Source organism: Rhincodon typus, chromosome 19, assembly GCF_021869965.1.
Source record: "Rhincodon typus isolate 14 chromosome 19, sRhiTyp1.1, whole genome shotgun sequence".
NCBI lineage: Eukaryota > Metazoa > Chordata > Chondrichthyes > Orectolobiformes > Rhincodontidae > Rhincodon > Rhincodon typus.
The window spans coordinates 28,613,276-28,630,931 of record NC_063350.1 but is presented as its reverse complement, the minus strand read 5'-3'; the positions used below and the strand labels follow the sequence as shown (position 1 = coordinate 28,630,931).

The following is a 17,656-nucleotide window of genomic DNA, read 5'->3' as shown; positions in this document are numbered from 1 at the left end:
GGGAAATTACGGTCCCTAAAGTTGGAGGATATCTGGAATGTCCTCATCCTGGGAGTGGAATGCCTCATCCTGGGAGCAGATGCGGCGGAGGCGCAGGAATTGGGAGTATGGGATAGCATTTTTGTAGGAGAGTGGGTGACAGGAATGTGTAGTTGAGGTAGTTGTGGGAGTCAGTGGGTTTGAAGTGGATGTCCGTGGTGAGTCGGTTTCTGGAGATGGAGACGGAGAGGTCCAGGAAGGGGAGAGAGGTATCAGAAATATTCCAGGTGAATTTGAGGGTGAGGTGGAAGGTGTTGGTGAAGTTACTGAACTGTCATGACATCCTTGGCCTCCTCCACTGTCAGAGTGAGGCCAAATGTAAATTGGAGGAACAACCCTTGATATTTCACCTTGGAAGCTTACAGCCCAGTGGCCTTAGCATTGAATTCACCAGCTTCAAAATCCGTCCAACCCCAGCCTTATCCCATGTCCAGGTCTCCCCCTCCTGGCCTGACCTAACCTGTCCATCTGCCTACTCATCTATCCGCTCCACCTTTCCCATGGACCAATTGCAATAACTCTCTACTTGCATTCACCTATTACCATCTCTCCTACCCTTCTCTCAGCCCCACTCCTGTCCCTCCATTTATGTCCGAGCTCCCCTCCCCCTGCCCAGTTCTGATGAAGGGTTTCGACCCAAAATGTTGACTTACCTGGTCCTTCATTGCTGTCTGACCTGCTGTGCTTTTCCAGCCTCACACATATAGACTCTGGCTTCTAGAATCTGTAGTGCAGTCCTTATTGTGTCCAACTCACCAAAAACCATTTATATTCTGATTGTCATTACATGATTGTCTCAAATAGTAAATTTGGATTACATAAAATTGCTTCAAACAAAAACAATTTTTTTTCCACTTTTATAATGGTGCCTGCTGAGATTGGACTCTCTTGTCCTGGCAACAAAATTACTGTTCGTACATATTTGTATAGTACAAGTTAAAGAGCTTGAAAAGCATGCAGTATAAAGAATTTATTGATGTTTTGGTCATCATGAGGTACAGTCACTAGAAGGAAAGCTGAGTAAGAAAAGAGTGGGTGAAGGCAAGTGAGGATTGCAAACCATGGAAGAGTTGTGGGTCAGGTAATGGTTTGTAATATAGGAAGAGAATATAATTGCTGAGGTATTACAGCAAACTTTGTTTTATATGCCACCTTATTAACCAGCACTCTCTATAAACCAGCAAAAATTATATACCTGGAATACCAGAAATTTACTGTGTTATCACAACGATGGGGTATGAGTTGAGGATGGGATTGAGAAGGCTCTCTGCCACTAAGTTTTATTTTAGACAAAGTTGCATTATCATTTATGTGATTTATGCTGTAAATAAAGTATAGCAGTGATGTCTATATCTCCTGCATTACATTTCTATTACTTAGTGTGTGTTTTTACATTGATCGTGTGGACCTTGACCAACCTGAATATTTGATCAACTGAAACACTCCTGATTCCACAGGTGCCAGTTAGTAAACAGTTTGCTGTATCTTCAAAGCTAGAAATATACTACCAGTCAAAACATAGAGGATGGGTGAAGACAAGTTGGCTGCATGGGAGCTCCAAAGAAGCAACCTTAACTGTTAAATAAACTCACATTTTTATTTGGAACAAAAACAAAGTTGCTGCAAAAGTGGCAGCATCTGTGAAGGAAAGAAGAGTTAACATTTTGGGTCCGGTGACTCTTCCTCAGAACATTTTTATTTCCCTATTTCTGTTACATAGTGAAATGTTTAATTATGGTATAATTATAAAATAAACATTTTCTCATATAACTGCAGTGAAACTAAATACACGACTACCATTTTGAACTGTTGTAAGCTTACTGTGTTTTGTTCTCTCAGGATCCTCCTCAGGGAATGATATCTGTTTCTTGCCTTTGCTCAATTCATTAGACGTCAGAGTTTCTTGAGCTTCTGGAGTGTTTGGTAATTTGTTTTCTCTGTTCTGTGTTGCACATTCCCCATTTTCAGAATGTCTACTTAATTCTCTCTTCTGTTGCTTAGACTTTTTAGGTGAAGTTTCTGCATTTTCAGCAGCCCTGAAACAGAAGTAAAATTTTCAGCTATTGGTCACTGAGTATATTAATAAGAGAGCTCAATAACAGTACTGCCATCCCAGTACTTACAAGACATAATTAGCTTCATTAAAAAAAAACTTTTGTACTATTGCACAAAGCATCATGACTCAGAAAAGTATTCAGTTAGGGGGTGGAGGAAAACTGAATCTAGACAGGGGAAAATGAGTAGGTAGGTAGGAGGAAAATGGGATGTCAAATGAGATGTGTGGTAAGGAGAGAGTGAAAGAACAGTAGTGGGGAGTTGCTGAAGAATCATCATATAGGTCTGTACAAAACTTGCTATTTTCTAGTGCAAAGAGCTATCATCAAGTAAATGTTGTAGACAGCCACATCCCAATGTCCAGGGCAATGTGATTAGGCATGGATCACAGCTTGGAGGAGTCTCTATGAGACTCAATGCCACAAGTGCACCGTGTAAGGTCTTCCTGCTACAGTTTACTGAGGAATAGGACATAACATACCCGCTTGAGCTGTATGTACTACAGATTATTTGACATGAAACATCATTGTAAAAGCAGTCCCTGGGATGTGAATGGTTTCCATTCTTGAGTCCATTTACAAGTTGATTTGTTTGCAAGTTGGAACATAATGCAGGACAATATAAAAAGCAGTTTGTAAGTACTGGAAATGTTTGTATCTTAGATCTTTAAACTTATACCGTTGAATGAGATAATCTACTTTGGTGAGTGTAGTGAAGCTCCTTATGTACTATACTGAGACAAACAGACTTGTATTGCATGTGACATTATGTGATACACTTCTACACATTATACGAATAAAGCATATTTTGACAGGGGCTGACGGACAGTGGAGAACTGAAGGGGAATGGGAGGAGAGGGAGGAAAGGGGAGAGGAAGGGAAGGAAGCGTCGGAACCAGAAAAGATGAGCCATTAGGTGAAGGGGATGAGGAGGAGCAAGAGCAAGATGAGAGAAATGGACATGGAGGAGGATGTGGCAGGAAGGACAGGAGGGAAGGCAGAAAGGAAGGAAAAATAGGTGCTGCAACTAAAACATTTCCCACTGCACAAGAGGGGTGCAATAATGTCCAAAACGGTTGTCAGTAAAGGCAGGCAAATGAACTGCGAGGCCAATCAACACAGAGGTGCAGCAAAGACTGAGATGTTGTAAAGTAGTAGATGGACTGAAATGCTCCACAGTACAGAATCATCGAGGGGAGGGAATAGACCTAATGGCTGATCTATGGTAGCTGGTTAAGAGTTTTGAGGATACCATAGTCCTCAGTGAGGGTGGAATATCTATTGTGCAAGATATGGCCAGGGGTCAGGTTGGATTTGGGTGTGTGTGCTTTGGTATATGGATGAATCGACTGATAATCTGCAGTGTGGATGGTGTGAGGTCTCAAACTTTGATTGGTAAAGCAGGCTAGTGACTAGCGCCACTATCCAACAGAACCTATGAGAGTCTAAAAGATAACTGTGAACATTAAAACATAATGCACGCAGCAGACGATTGGGCTAGGGTGGAGAGAGAATTGCTCGAAGTCAAATCATAACATTAGCTAATGGGTTTCTTATACGCAATTAGCTGCTGTGGCTGGCTTTGGGATTACAGGGCAATTGCTGATCTGAAGAATTATTGATCCAGAGAAAAGGTAGGCACCTTTTATTACCTTTATCGACATGGTTGCTGTTTTAGACTTCCAGGGCTCAAACATTTAAGAATGCTCTATTTGACACTCTATGGTCAGAAGCACCAGTCATGTACAGATTCAACTTTGTTGATCTTAGCTTTCAATACATTATGAAGGTACTCTGGGGTAACTTTAAATTTAGATGAAGGTTTAAAACTGCCAATATCAATCAACCACTTATTATATATCCAATGCAATGTTACTTTAACTTCAGCAGACATTGACCCTATATCTCCTGTTTTACACATTAATCATTGTTTTAGCTATTGACATTATGTAACATTTAGCACTGAATAGTTCCATAATCAGTACTTCAATTAACTGCTTACAGTTTTATTCTAAGTTTTGCAGTGTTAGATGTTTCAGTGTATGTTGAAATGGAATGTTATATTCCAACTATTTTAATACAATATATGTAACAGTATCACAATAATAAGTCAAGTATATTTTTGTGAAATACATGAAACAGAAACAGTGCTATTTCTAATGGGCAGCACGTTGGCTCAGTGCTGCCTGACAAAGCCAGGGATCCAGGTTTGATTCCAGCTTTGGGTGACTGGCTGTGTGGAATTTGTACATTCTCCCCATGTCAGCATGTGTTTCCACTGGGTGCTCCAGTTACCTCCCACAGTCCAAAGATGTGCAGGTTAGGTGACTGGCCAGGCTAAATCGTCTATAGCCATGGTAAAATCCGGGATTATGAAGGTAGGGTAGGGGGCTGGGTCTACGTGTTATGTTCTTCAGACAGTGCAGAATAGATGACCTGAATGGCCTCTTTCCACACTGTAGGGATTCTATGATTCTACTTAAATATAAAATTAAAAGAGCAATTTAAACAGAGATTCAAGACAAAAGTTGTAATTGGGATCATACATTATTAATCACTTAACATTAAATGGATTTCACAATATGTAGTGCCCCTTAAATTTATGGTAAGCATTCTGGGTGATTAGTCCACAATTACATTATGCATGAAAATATTAAAGCAAGAAAAATATTAAACAAAAAATCCAATTTCTAAACAACTTGAAACTCTATGAAAGACAATTAGTGTAATACAAAATTCTCTTCAAAACAAACATACCTTTTTCTACCTCTACCTCGACCAATTGATTTTGTAACTTTCTCATCCACCTCTGTTGCTTGTGTTCTTTTTTCTTCATGTGTCCATTGCTTATGCTTTTCCAGTTGGGACTTAGATGTAAAAGAAGCTTCACATAGAAGACACTGGTGACTACACTTCTTTGAAACAACACCCTACAGTAAAACAGTCTTGTTATGAGTTCTGTGGGTATTATAAATACTTAACAAACACATCACTACCAATGGGAATATTTCTAAAATATAGCAGTTACATTATTATAAACGCAAATGGTACCAAACAAGAGCATAAAATACTGAATAGTTGTGCAAATATCTATGTATATACATTAATACTATGCTTTTGAATTCTCCCAACCATTTCAACAATACAAAAAAATGTTCCTTTCAAATTTACTTACATGAAATAAAATTATGGTTAACAACTTAAAAACTGAATCTTTCTAGGTTAGCTTTTGCCAGTGAAAATAATAGTAGTTTACTTGCCATAGGATCACTTCAGGAATAGCAGACAAAGCTGCTGTAACTTTAATGACTGACAGCATTCTGCAGATGCAGATGGTTAATTGACAAGACACTAAACTTCACACATGCACTCTTCCAGAATCTAGCAAACTGTGGGCACAGAGAACCAGTTTCACCCTTAAGCTCCAATTTGCAGGCAATAATCTGTATGCTATCAAGCATGTGATTGCTTAGAGCCAAGGAAGCTGTTATGGTTCATTCATTTTTAAATACTCAAGAACCACAACACAATCCAACCACACTGAGTTGGATGTCCAGTTGTCTCTTTTGTGACAAGTGGAGGCAATGGCCTAGTGGTATTATCGCTGAACTGTTAATCCAGAGACCCAGATAATGTTCTGGGGACCCAGGTTTGAATCCCACCATGGCAGATGGTGGAATTTGAATTCAATAAATATCTGGAATTAAAAATCTAATGATGACCGTGAATCCATTGCCGATTGTCAGAGGAAATCCATCTGGTTCACTAGTGCCCTTTCGGCAAGGGAACTGCCATCCTTACACGGTCTGGCCTACGTGTGACTCGAGACCCACAGCAATGTAGTTGACTCCTAACTGCTCTCTGGGCAATTAGAGATGGGCAATAAATGCTGGCTCGCCAGCAACACCCTCATCCCGTGAATGAATAAAGGGAAAATTAAAATTGGTGTGCTTGGAGGTATACAGGAATATAATCAGCCGAAAGGATGCTGGGGAAGCATCCTGCTACCCTTCTGCCTGCAGCAAAATTAATTCTGGGGTGGAAAGGTCCATGTTTGCTTCCAATCTCACTGTCAATTGAGGTCCTTAAGCAGGTAATTAATTACCACTAAGGGCCTCATCCTGCTGCCACTCATATTAAATGTGCAGTAGCATGACAAGCAAATCTAGAAAGGATTCTGGGTGGAGGGTGGCAGATGATGGGGAGTGGGGTGGGGAGATGGTGGGCCACTTGCTCAAAAACACTCAGTGCCTGATAAGGGATCCAGCGTCATGAACAGGGGAGATATTTAGCACCAGCCTCTATCTTTGATGCTGACCTTCTTACACATTCCTAGCCAAAGTTACAGAATTGGTACAGTGCAGAAGAACACCCTTCAGCCCAATAACCTACAAATCCCTCCTGTAAACATCCCCTGGCCTGGGCGCTCCACCATCCTGGGCCTCCGTTGGCTGTCACCCTGGCAGCAGCTGTCATCTCTCCCAAGTGACAAAGAGCTGCTGGCCTTTGATTGTTCAGCAGCTCTTGGTGAGTGGAATTTCCTGCCACAGTGGTCCTGATCCTGGAAAAGGTCCACCAATGGTCTCTTCACTGCTGACTGGCTTGTAGTTCAGCAGGTCTTCCCCAAGCATAGGCCTCTGGCAGGTAGGCAAAACACCCATCGCCTCTACAAGTTTCAGCCCAAACCTGTATAAATATGTAGGTTGGACCGTTAAACAGGTAGAATATGCCAGTACTGTCTATCCAATCTATGATACTGTTACCCAGGAATGTAATAATAGAAACCTCTTATGATCCTAATTGGATACAGGCTTACATTTTTCTATTATAGGAACACCAAGGCTAATACTACTTGGGTAATACTACAGGGTATGTTGGATAATAACTTCTGGCATTCATCACACAAAACAAAATAAATGTGGAAATGCAGAGGTTTCTGCCAAAGATACCCTGTACATCCACAGGGTGTGCTGTTGTAGTATTTACTGATAGACTTGGTACTGAAATCACTACAACAGTGTGAACCTAGTGTTATGACCAGCTGAGGAGGGAAAACCAACTCCCTTTTTTTTAAACCCCCTGCGTCAGTCAAGATAAACCATTTTAGATTTTATTTTCCTTTCAGCAGGCAGATATCCAATTTCAATAAAAATGTGGATCACCAGAAAATAAAGGAGCCAATCACCAAATATTTTCTTGAGTGAAAGAAAGAGAAATTTTTGTGTCTAGTAACCCCAATAAAGAAACAGCAACAAAACATCATACGCATAGGTAAAGTTTTAAAAGAGAGGGTATCTGGCATAGGTAGGGAAAATAAAGGTTGCATAGTTAAATAGTCCTTATAGTGCTTTAGGTGTTAGATTATTAACCGGAGATGAGAGTAGTTTAGTGGTTGACTTGTACCCTCAATGGTAGCGGAATCTGTGGACAACTTTAAGATCTTGGTGAAGGTTGTTTTCCCAATTTTTTTGGGTGCTGTATTCCAAGATGATGAGAGAAACAGGACAGGAAAAGATAGAGTTCCAGTTCTTCTGGTCACAAATTCATTTTCTATTGCTCTGCTTGGCTGCTCAAAAACAGCTGTGGAAATAAAGTTCGGTATGTATTTCAGAGTCTACCTCCATTGTCTTTTCAGCTGGCTAATTGGTAGGTGAGCCTTTCATCTCTCAATGTGTGAAATTATCATACAGGTGTGAGTTAAACAGGAGATGCAAATGTTTTGGTGCTGTCATTGCCTGACCTTAAGGTGTTTATATACAAATAGAAATTTCAATGGCAGATGTCTTCATTTATTTCACATATGTGTCTTGGGAATTTGCCATAGTGTGTGGTCAGGTGCGCTGTAACCATTTTCAGTCAATGCTTCTTTCTTTTTCGAAACTATTTCAATCAAGTTGAAGAAAGGTCTTGGGTATAACAATCAGATGATAGAAGTTAACATTAGGGCAGCACAGTGGCTTAGTGGTTAGCACTGCCACCTCACAGCGCCAGGGAGCTGGGTTCAATTTCACCCTCAGGCGACTGTCTGTGTGGAGTTTGCACATTCTCCCATGTCTGCATGGATCTCCACCAGGTGCTTTGGTTTCCTCCCACGGTCCAACGATGCACAGGTTAGGTGAATTGGCTATGACTCTGAATAGCTGAAGAACCTCCCTGCTGCTTTTTCTGCTCGTGGACACCACAGATCTCCTGTAGAGGGTGCTGACTGGATCAGATTTAGGCTTGGTAGAAATTATCCCGGACAAGCTCATGCTAAGCGTCAGGCAAGTGTACAAGAGGTGTGAGCCCTTCCAAAATCTGGAACACTTATTCGACCTTTCGCACATGCCCTTAAGTGCACAGTCAGGGGAATGCACTATAATAGCCTCCAGCGTATTTGGTACCGATGTATAAAGTACTATTTTAGTCTTACCAACCTAATGCAAATGATCTGGGTAAGGTTAGCACAGTTTCAGCCAGGTAAAATCTCACTTTCTGCAGTTTTAACTCTTAGGCCTTCAGGAGTTTAAAGGCCTTCCACGGCAGGCTGGCAGTAGTCTAATAAATATTATTGATGTATGAGACATGACATAATTACAATGTGAACAAACATGATTTATGCAATTTTAGAAATACCAACAAAGCTACTGCCAAACAGGATCAGGTCAGCAGAGGCCCACATTAGTGTTTCTTGTTTAATTTTGGCATGGTTCCTTGTAGCTCTGATAAAGAAAGCTAGATGCTCCAGGATCATCCAATTACCCCATCCACCTCCCCAGAATTATTTACTCTGCCAAGACCATTTCTGCAGCTGACTGGTTTCCCACACTGCCAGCTAGACTGTACGTTGGGCCTGCTGGATTTACTGGGAGACTGTGAGGTTTAATTTAAAATGAGGCTGTGAGTTAAAATTACTCAGCTGTCATGCCCAAGGACTGGATGGATTGCTTCCAGTTTCTGTCGTACATAAGTGCCGTGTTTGATCAAGCCTGTAGGATCTCCTCTGTAGTATTATCTATGCATTGAGAGACTAAAAGTTGAGGGGATGTTTTATGGGAGTATGCAAAGTAAGATAGCTACCAACAATCAGACCGTGGACTTTGAGCAGGCCTATAAACTAGATTGTCATACCTTGCTGCAATTCTGAAGGTAATGGATTCCCCAGCTTTTTTGCGGTGCATCAGTCATCTGGTAAATACACGCCTACACTACAGCTTGGCTGATTGTTTACATCTGGCTAAAATGAACCTGGCTGTTCTTTGCTTCATCAGGTGCTGCTCATTTTTCTCATCCATGACAGCGTCAGATAGGAGTATGCCTAAAGGGATGTCATAACTGCTCATGACTCTAATTAGGGAAACAGGGACTCAAAAATCTGCCAACAATCTGACTCCTTCAGAAGCAAATCCAAGTCTGTGCAGGCAGAATGTGCTGTTTCGGGAAGTTACAGGGCACAGATGCGGGTGGAATTGTTAATACTTCAGAATTGTTGACAATTTAGGTTCAGGAGTCCTCACTTGTATTTCACTTAGGTGATCTGAGCAGGAAGTATATCTGTATTGTTTAATTGTCAGTTTAAATTAAGCCCAATTTATTGCATGTGTAAAATTATAATACAGAGGTACAGCACCACTGCTTTGCACATCAAGACAGAATTACAGAGATTGGACAGTACAGAACTAAGCCATCTAGCCCAACCAGTTTATAACACATTTTTGCTCCCTTTTCACCTCATCCAAGCAACCATCTGCTCAGTGGTTATCTATTTTCTCCTTGAATCCATTTATTATGGTGGTTTTATTTTTTAACTCTGTAGTTTGCAACAATATGACTACATATACAGAACACGGAACAAAGGAAAGTACAGCACAGTAACAGGCCTTTCAGCCCACTATGCCTGTGCTGACCATGATGCCATTCTAAACTCATGCCTGCCGATGATCCATACCCCTCTATTCCTTGGCCTTCTGATGTATTTTCATATTTTAGTTAAAGTTTGACATGAAGGCCTCTTGCCAGTTTCAAAAATCTCAGCTCTGCCTGGATACTTTTCATCATTCAACAACTAACACTTACATCTCCTTATTCCGGATATATGCAGATTACAGAATATTTTAGTGTTCAATCTGTATATCAACATGAGAGTTCAAAGATAAAAAGGCATGGCTTTTCATTCTGTCAGGATTTGAAAGTTTCTTTGCTTTATTTAGAATATCTTGAAAGGAGCTCCAGATTGGATTCTCATTCATTCATTTCAGGCACAGTACAAAGAAAGACATAAAATATATAGCACAGAAATAAGCCATTTGGTCCAACCAGTCCAGATCAATGTTTATGCTCCACTCAAACATTTTTTCCATCTACAAGCTTCCATCTCTATTCCCTTTTCCCTCATTTGTTTATTTAGCTCTTCCCTTGAATGCATCAATGCCATTCACTGCAACCATTTCCTGTGGCAGAAACTTCCACCTTCTTATTTATCTTTACATAAATAAGTTTCTCTGAATTTTCAATTGGACTTCTTACTGATTATCTTTCATTGATTGCTTCTAGTTCTGTTCTTTCACTCAAGCGGAAATCACTCTCTGTCTTTATTTTATTAAAACCCTTCATAACTTTAAAGATCTCCATTACATCAGTCCTGAGCCTTCTGTTTTCAGGAGAATAGAGATTCATCAGTTCATGCTGCCCTGATTGGTGTAAGTAAATGGGAACAGTCAGGTCTTGCTGGTCGGATTGCAGCAAAGCCCAACATGCACAAGCAGCCCAGGTGAGTGACTGTAGGCAGAAAACAAAAAGTAACAGCTTCTGTGCAATATTCTTATCAGAGAAGTTTAACGTGGTGCAATCATGCCATGCCACAAAAGCAATGGACAATACTTCACAATCTTCTGTTTCCCCATCTCTATAAACATTTCCTTGAGTTCAGTTAATGAGCAGTAAAAAGCTTCTATTCAGAAAAAGCATCCTGGCCAGATGGCTATCCTGCTTAGTTCTACAAGGTCCTACTTTCTGGGTTGGAGAACTACATAAATACTACCACAGCAGCCAGAATGGGCTGGAGTATCAACAAAATCAGATGGGTTGGGGTTAGGACTGTATTAAATTTTAAAAAATACTCAAACCAGATCCCAAACTGGTCTAACACCACCATCACACTTCCTCTCAGGGTTTAACAGAAGCAGCACAAAGAGCAGGTAGCCAATTCATTCCTAGGAGGCAGACTGGCAATTTAAGTATTTGAGTTGGGCTGGCAATCTTTGATTTAGCTTGTTTTATATGCATAACAAGAGCCCAGCAAGCTCCCGAGACCTCAGGAAATCCAACAGCTGAAAATGAGAGATGGAGAAAGGTTTGAGAAGAAGATAATTGTCTTTAAGCACTTCATGTGGGCTTGGAATGGAATTCTTTCGATTATCCCATCTTTGTCAGTCTCCTATACCAGACAAGGAATCTTCCTGAAGCCTTCTCAGACCAAACTTCTACAACTCCTTATATGATATATGTCTCTCCTGGATCAGGGATTTGATCACCACAACAGGATTAGTCCCTCTCTCATTTTGGTAAGACTCAATGCCCCCACTGAGGATCAGATACCCATCTTGAGGTAGTGAATTAGACCACCCACCTTAAATTCCCCTGCCCCTCCTATAAACACCATGTTCAGACACTCCACTTCCCCAACAGCACTGAGGTCCAGACCCACTCCTCCTACCTCAAGATGAACAATCCTCCTGACGATTTGGTGATGCTTCGGGCTGAACTAGTCCCACCGGATTCACCACAGTCAGGCTGAATTTCGGGCAGGGAAGCTTTTAAGGAAAAGGTGGCACAGAAAGTTTCTGTCTGAAATTTCACCCACCTCTCCGCACACATGCACCCAAAAAAAACTGCCTGCATAACCTGCTCCTGTTAACTTCTAAGTCAATGGCATTGCTATGTATGAAAATTAAGTACTACACTCAGAACTCGTAATACAGACCTACATCCCTTCTCACTGTTTGTTCACAATAAATTGCTACTAAAACTTTAGCCTGCAGACAAGAAAAAGTCATTTCTGGGCCAGTCCATGCTCATTAAACAGATGTTTTATGGCACTGCCTTGAGGCAAACACAAAGTGTTTCTTCATGTATTATCAACACATTCCCTGATGAAGAAAAGGCAGTTGATTGAACTGAACTCAAATTCCTCTTGGCAACAATCAAGAAACAAGGCTTTGGTCAACATTAATGAGGTCAATTACTATTCACACTCTGCACCCACATGAGCCCTTATTTCTCCAGGGCCACACAACACTGGGGAACCAGGTGAGAATATTCTTTCTCTTTGCCCTAACTACAGATTCCCTAGAAATTTGCACCGGAGTAAACATTGGTATTCAGAAAGCACAGGCAGGAGGAATAAAAACAAAATATGCTGATTACATAAAGCAGCCAATGTAATTATACAACAATTCTGTGTGTGTGTGTGTGTGTGTGTGTGTATTAAATGCAAGTGTTACCTGTTTTTAAAATAAATTTCCCATTTAAAATAAATTTTCTAATGGCTTCCTCAAAATAGAAATGAAAGGAATATGACATCAATGCATTAATGCAAGACTGAGATTATCATAACTCAAGTATGAAAATTTGATGGTTGCTGTGTCTTAGTTCTGCACCTTCTACAATCCAACCTATATACAATTCAATACATACAATATACAATTTATATACATCCAACCATGGATGAACTGGAATATCCACTCCCTACTAAAGTCCAGTTCTGAAGCGTTCAAGGCGGGTGACCCTGACCTATACAGGAAATCTAGGTACGAACTTTGCAAAGCTATCAGGGTGGCCAAGAAACAATACGAGATTAAACTAGAGTCCCAGACTAACCACACGACACACACCGACTATGGCAAGTCTTACATGATTTACCAGGCTACAAAACAAAGTCGTGTAGGATCACTGACAATAATGCATCCCTCCCTGATGAGCTCTATACATTCTATGCTGGTTTCAAACAGCAAGTCAGTGAAATGATCTCACTTGCCCCAACAGCCTCAGTGCACCTCCACCCACAGTCACCACTGCAGATGCAAGAGTGGCCTTCTTGAGGATGAATCCCCAGCCATGCACTCGTCCCCAGCCATGCACTCAGATCCTGAGTGGACCAGGTGGTGGGAGTATCTGCAGACATCTTTAAACTCTTCTTACCATGATGTTAGGTTCCCACCTGCTTCAAGAAGACCATATCCTCCCAGTGCCAAAGAAAAATCAGGCAATGTGCCTTATTTACTACCACCTGGTGGCTCTGACATCCATCATAATGAAGTGCTTCGAGAGGTTAGTAACAGCACACATCAACTCCAGCCTCCCAGATTGCCTTGATCCACTACAATTTGCCTACTGTCGCAATAGGTCCAAGCAGATGCCATCTCCCTAGCTCTACACTCATCCTTGGAACATCTGGATAACAGAGACACCTATATCAGACTCCTCTTTATTGACTTTAGCTCCTCCTGCAACACCAAAATTCCAACAAAATTAATTTCCAAACTCCAAGATCCAGGACTCTGCTCCCCCCTCTGTAATTGGATCCTCGACTTCCTGACTTGCAGACCGCAATCGATAAGAATAAGCGACAAGACCGCCTCCACAGTGATCCTCAACACTGGTACTCTGCAAGGCTGCATACTCAGGCCCTTACTATACTCCTTGTACATTCACAACTGTGTTGCCAAATTCAGCTCTAATTCCATTTACAAATTTGCTGATGACACCATCATGGTAGATCAGATCTCAGATCTCAAACAGCGAGACAGAGAACAGGAAAGACATAGACAGCTTAGTGGCATGGAGTACAGATAACAATCTCTCCCTCAATGTGAGCAAAATGAAGGAGCTGGTCATTGACTTCGGGAAGCGGAATGGAGGGCACGCCCTTGGCTGTATCAATGGTGCTGAGGTGGAGATGGTCAAGAGTTTCAAGTTCCTGGCAATAAACATCACCAACAATCTGTCCTGGTCCATCCACATCGAAGCTACAGTCAAGAAAGCACACCAATGCCTCTACTTCCTCAGAAGGCTAAGAAAATTCAGCAAGTCCATAACCTCTCCCAACTCAGTTACACTCTCTTCCACCCTCTTCCATCAGGCAGAAGTTACAAAAGTTTGAAAACACAAATCAACAGATTTAAGAACAGCTTCTTCTCTGCTGTTATCAGACTTAAAAAGGGACATCTCATATATTAAAGTTGACCTTTCTCTGCACCTTCCCTCTAGCTGTAACACTATATTCTGCATTCTGTTCTATTATCCTGATATATTTATGTAAGGTATGATTTGTCTGGTTGGCACTCAAAACAATGTATTTCACTGTATCTCGGAACATGTGACAACAATATATCAAATCAAATCAATTCAAGGCAGTACATTTCTGATTCATTATTGTTTAAACACAGAGTAAATTTATTTTATACAAATTATCTACCATAAGAAAGTAGTTCTTACGCTCTGACAACGCTGGTAATGGTACTTCAATCCATAAATACTAGGAAATTCCAGCCAGCAACCAGAGCGAGGGCATTTAACGCGAGAATGCCTCTTGAATTCTTCCTTCCATTTTGCCATCACGCTTCCCTAGAAGTAGAATTGATTTATTAGTAACTATAAGCTTTGTGTGAAATAATCACAGATGCAAAAGCCAGCTGAATAGAACTGTTCGAAGCTTGATGATGATAAGTTAAGCTATGGCAAAATATTAGATGGTTTCATTATTATTATTTAATGCAGTCTCTATGCTTTGTCTAATTGTTAGGTTTATTAGTGTTGAAATTCAATTTTTTTTGGGATACCTGTATTATTAAGTCAGGGAAAGTGTTTTTATGGACAGCAAATTGAGGCAAAAGTCATTTCTACCAGTTTTCCAACTGTGACAAAAGGGATGAAACACAAGTATCATTTTGAAATTTGGATTTCAAAATAGTAGCAGGTAGGTGCTGATGACTTCTGTGAAGAGTTTTCTTTCAAGAAAGAAGGACAAGGTTAGAGAGTCAATCTGGAACAACATTTTAAATATAACATTTTGTTAGAGAGCAGGTGGCTACAGCCACGGTAGGTTTAGGAGTACTGGTGTGGAATTTAGAAATGAGTTCAGTCTTTTTTGCAGAAAGATTGAAGGCGGATCATGAAACAAGTTACCTCAGCAAAGGGATTACTTTGTGAAATAATTTCATAGCTGTACAGTGTCAAAATACTCTGAAACATTAAATCTGAACATCCTTTGGCCAATTTGTCTTCCCAGCTATTTTTTCTTTCGACTCCATCTTCGGTAAATTTAGACACTAAGCAAAGACTTATAACTTGCACAAATCTCACGTAGGAATCAGGACTATTCTCTAAGTTATTGCCTCTTTTTCTTTTCTTTACTCTCAGCTTTTCTCTGGCCAAGTCATATTGGCTAATTTTTCCATCTTTTTGGATTTCAAGCTTTTTTAAAATTCTATTTCCCTTTCCTTTTTTTTGCATTCCCTTCCCTTTTATTCTCTTTTTCTTCCAATTCAAGTTTCTTTGTTTCTCTTTGTCCAAGACAAATCTTTCCATTTCTCTTCCTCTCTCCTTTCTCTCTAATTCAAATTGTTTTCATTTCCCCTTCTGCTTCTACGTTGTTTTTTTTAGTTTTTGTTTCTAGCCACATCTTACCTAGTTCCAGATGTGATATCTCAATTTCAGTTTCCCTTTTTCTAGTTCTCTAATATTGGGTAATAACTTTAAGTAACTAATTCTTATAAGATCCTTCTTTTATTTCTACCTTCAACTTATCAGCTGACTGTCTCAGTTTAGCATGAATTAAATATTTCAAATAGTCTACTATATGTCTTCTAGAATATTTACAACGATGTTGCCAGGGTTGGAGAGTTTGAGCTATAGCGAGAGGCTGAATAGGTTGTTTTCCCTGGAGTGTCAGCGGCTGAGGGATGACCATATAGAGGCTTATAAAATCATGAGGGGCATGGACAGAGTGAATAGCCAAGGTCTTTTTCCAAGGGTAGGAGAGTCCAAACTAGAAGGCATAGTTTTAAGGTGAGAGGGGAAAGATTTAAAAAGGACCTGAGGGGTAACTTTTTCGTGCAGAGGGTGGTGCATGTATGGGACAAGCTGCCAGAAGAAATGGTGGAGGCTGGTATAATTACAACACTTAAAAGGCATGTGGAAGGGTTCACGAATAGGAAGTGTTTAAAGGGATATGGGCCAATTGCTGGTAAATGACGACAAGATCAGTTTATGATATCTGGTCAGTATGGGCGAGTTGGACTGAAGGGTCTGTTTCTGTGCTGTATAACTCCATGACTCTATTTAAGGCCATTTTGAAAACCCAAACTATGCAATAAACTTAAATATAGTGCTCCGGTTTTATGTCCAGGGCATGTACCCATTTCTTTAAAACAGACACAGATCCTTCTTAAACTCAAATAATTTGAATCCTGATCAATGGTCTGTGCTTGTTATGATCCTAGCTGATGTTACTACTGGTCAAGACAGGTCTCAGAATGAAATCTGGTGATTTTCAAAACCAACAATGTAACTGAAGGACTAGAAAATTGTGTTGTCTACAGTGACAACTTGGTAATCTGGGAAGAGCATTTATACCACTTGACTAAACCATTTTATGGATTACAAAGAGCCAATTTGGTATAAATCTGGATGGAAGTGCATTTGTGAAAGCAAAAGTGACTTATTTGAGTCACACTGTGGGTCATAGTCAAGTAACACCTAGAGAACTGAAATTATGGAACACTTTGGATTTTCCCTTGCCTAAGATGAAATGTGAAGTTCTGCAATATATCAGTATAAAGGGATTTTATTCTAATTTTTAACTTCTTTGCTGTGGTGGCTCCTTTGACACATTAATTGAGAAAAGATACAAATTCTGAATGAACAACAGAAAATTTGAGGACGTCTGACAACTTGAAACCTGTTCTGACAACAGCACCGAATTATGAGAATCCATTCAAACAGGCTGTTGATAAAATTGAACCTCAATGTGAGTGATTTTTTACTACAACATGATGAAATGGGAATTGAATGGCTTGCCAGTTATTTTTTCAAAGAACCTGATTCCATGTCAAAAGAAACATTCAACAGTGGAAAAAGACATTGTGTCTATGTTGGCTCCACATCAATTTTCAAATTCAACAACTCAGAAGAAACTAATATTTAAAGAGACTGTAATCTGTTTAATTTTGTACAAGAACTTAGGGTTGTTTTACTAAAGTTTAATACTCCAGCTGTATCATTTAAAAATCATTCATTTATCTAAAAAGTACAATATTGTAGCAAATTGTAGCAGTTGGTCAAGAGCATGTGAAAAAATTTGAATGTTATGAATCAAATGGACTTATGTAAAATAGGGTTAAGAAACTTATTGTGTGCTTAATGTACATATATTGTTACTGCTAATGTAGCATAGAAATAGTGTTAAGAATAACTTTTAGGTTAGAAATGAAAATGCCTCTTTAGAATATATTTTCATTCTTATTTGGGGGGATGAGGTGTAATGAAGTAAGTAAAGTATAATATCTTTATATCAGTTTTCCAAT

General features: G+C 40.0%; 2 protein-coding genes across 4 annotated transcripts in view; one reads left to right on the top strand and one right to left on the bottom strand.

Moving 5' to 3' along the window:
* Nucleotides 1-14,690, bottom strand: part of znf512b (zinc finger protein 512B) — a 47,028-nt gene extending 32,338 nt beyond the window's left edge. For both annotated transcript variants that reach the window (XM_048608092.1, XM_048608091.1), the window contains exons 1-3: nt 14,568-14,690; nt 4,851-5,023; nt 1,861-2,075 (exon numbers count right to left, since the gene is read on the bottom strand). In XM_048608092.1, the coding sequence (XP_048464049.1) occupies nt 1,861-2,075; nt 4,851-5,023; nt 14,568-14,687 (508 nt within the window). In that variant the 5' untranslated portion in view covers nt 14,688-14,690. The remainder of the gene's footprint in view (nt 1-1,860; nt 2,076-4,850; nt 5,024-14,567) is intronic.
* The window catches only part of LOC109912523 (uridine-cytidine kinase-like 1), a 187,724-nt gene that overhangs the window by 80,974 nt on the left and 89,094 nt on the right, over nt 1-17,656 (top strand). The gene's annotated exons all lie outside the window — the stretch shown is intronic.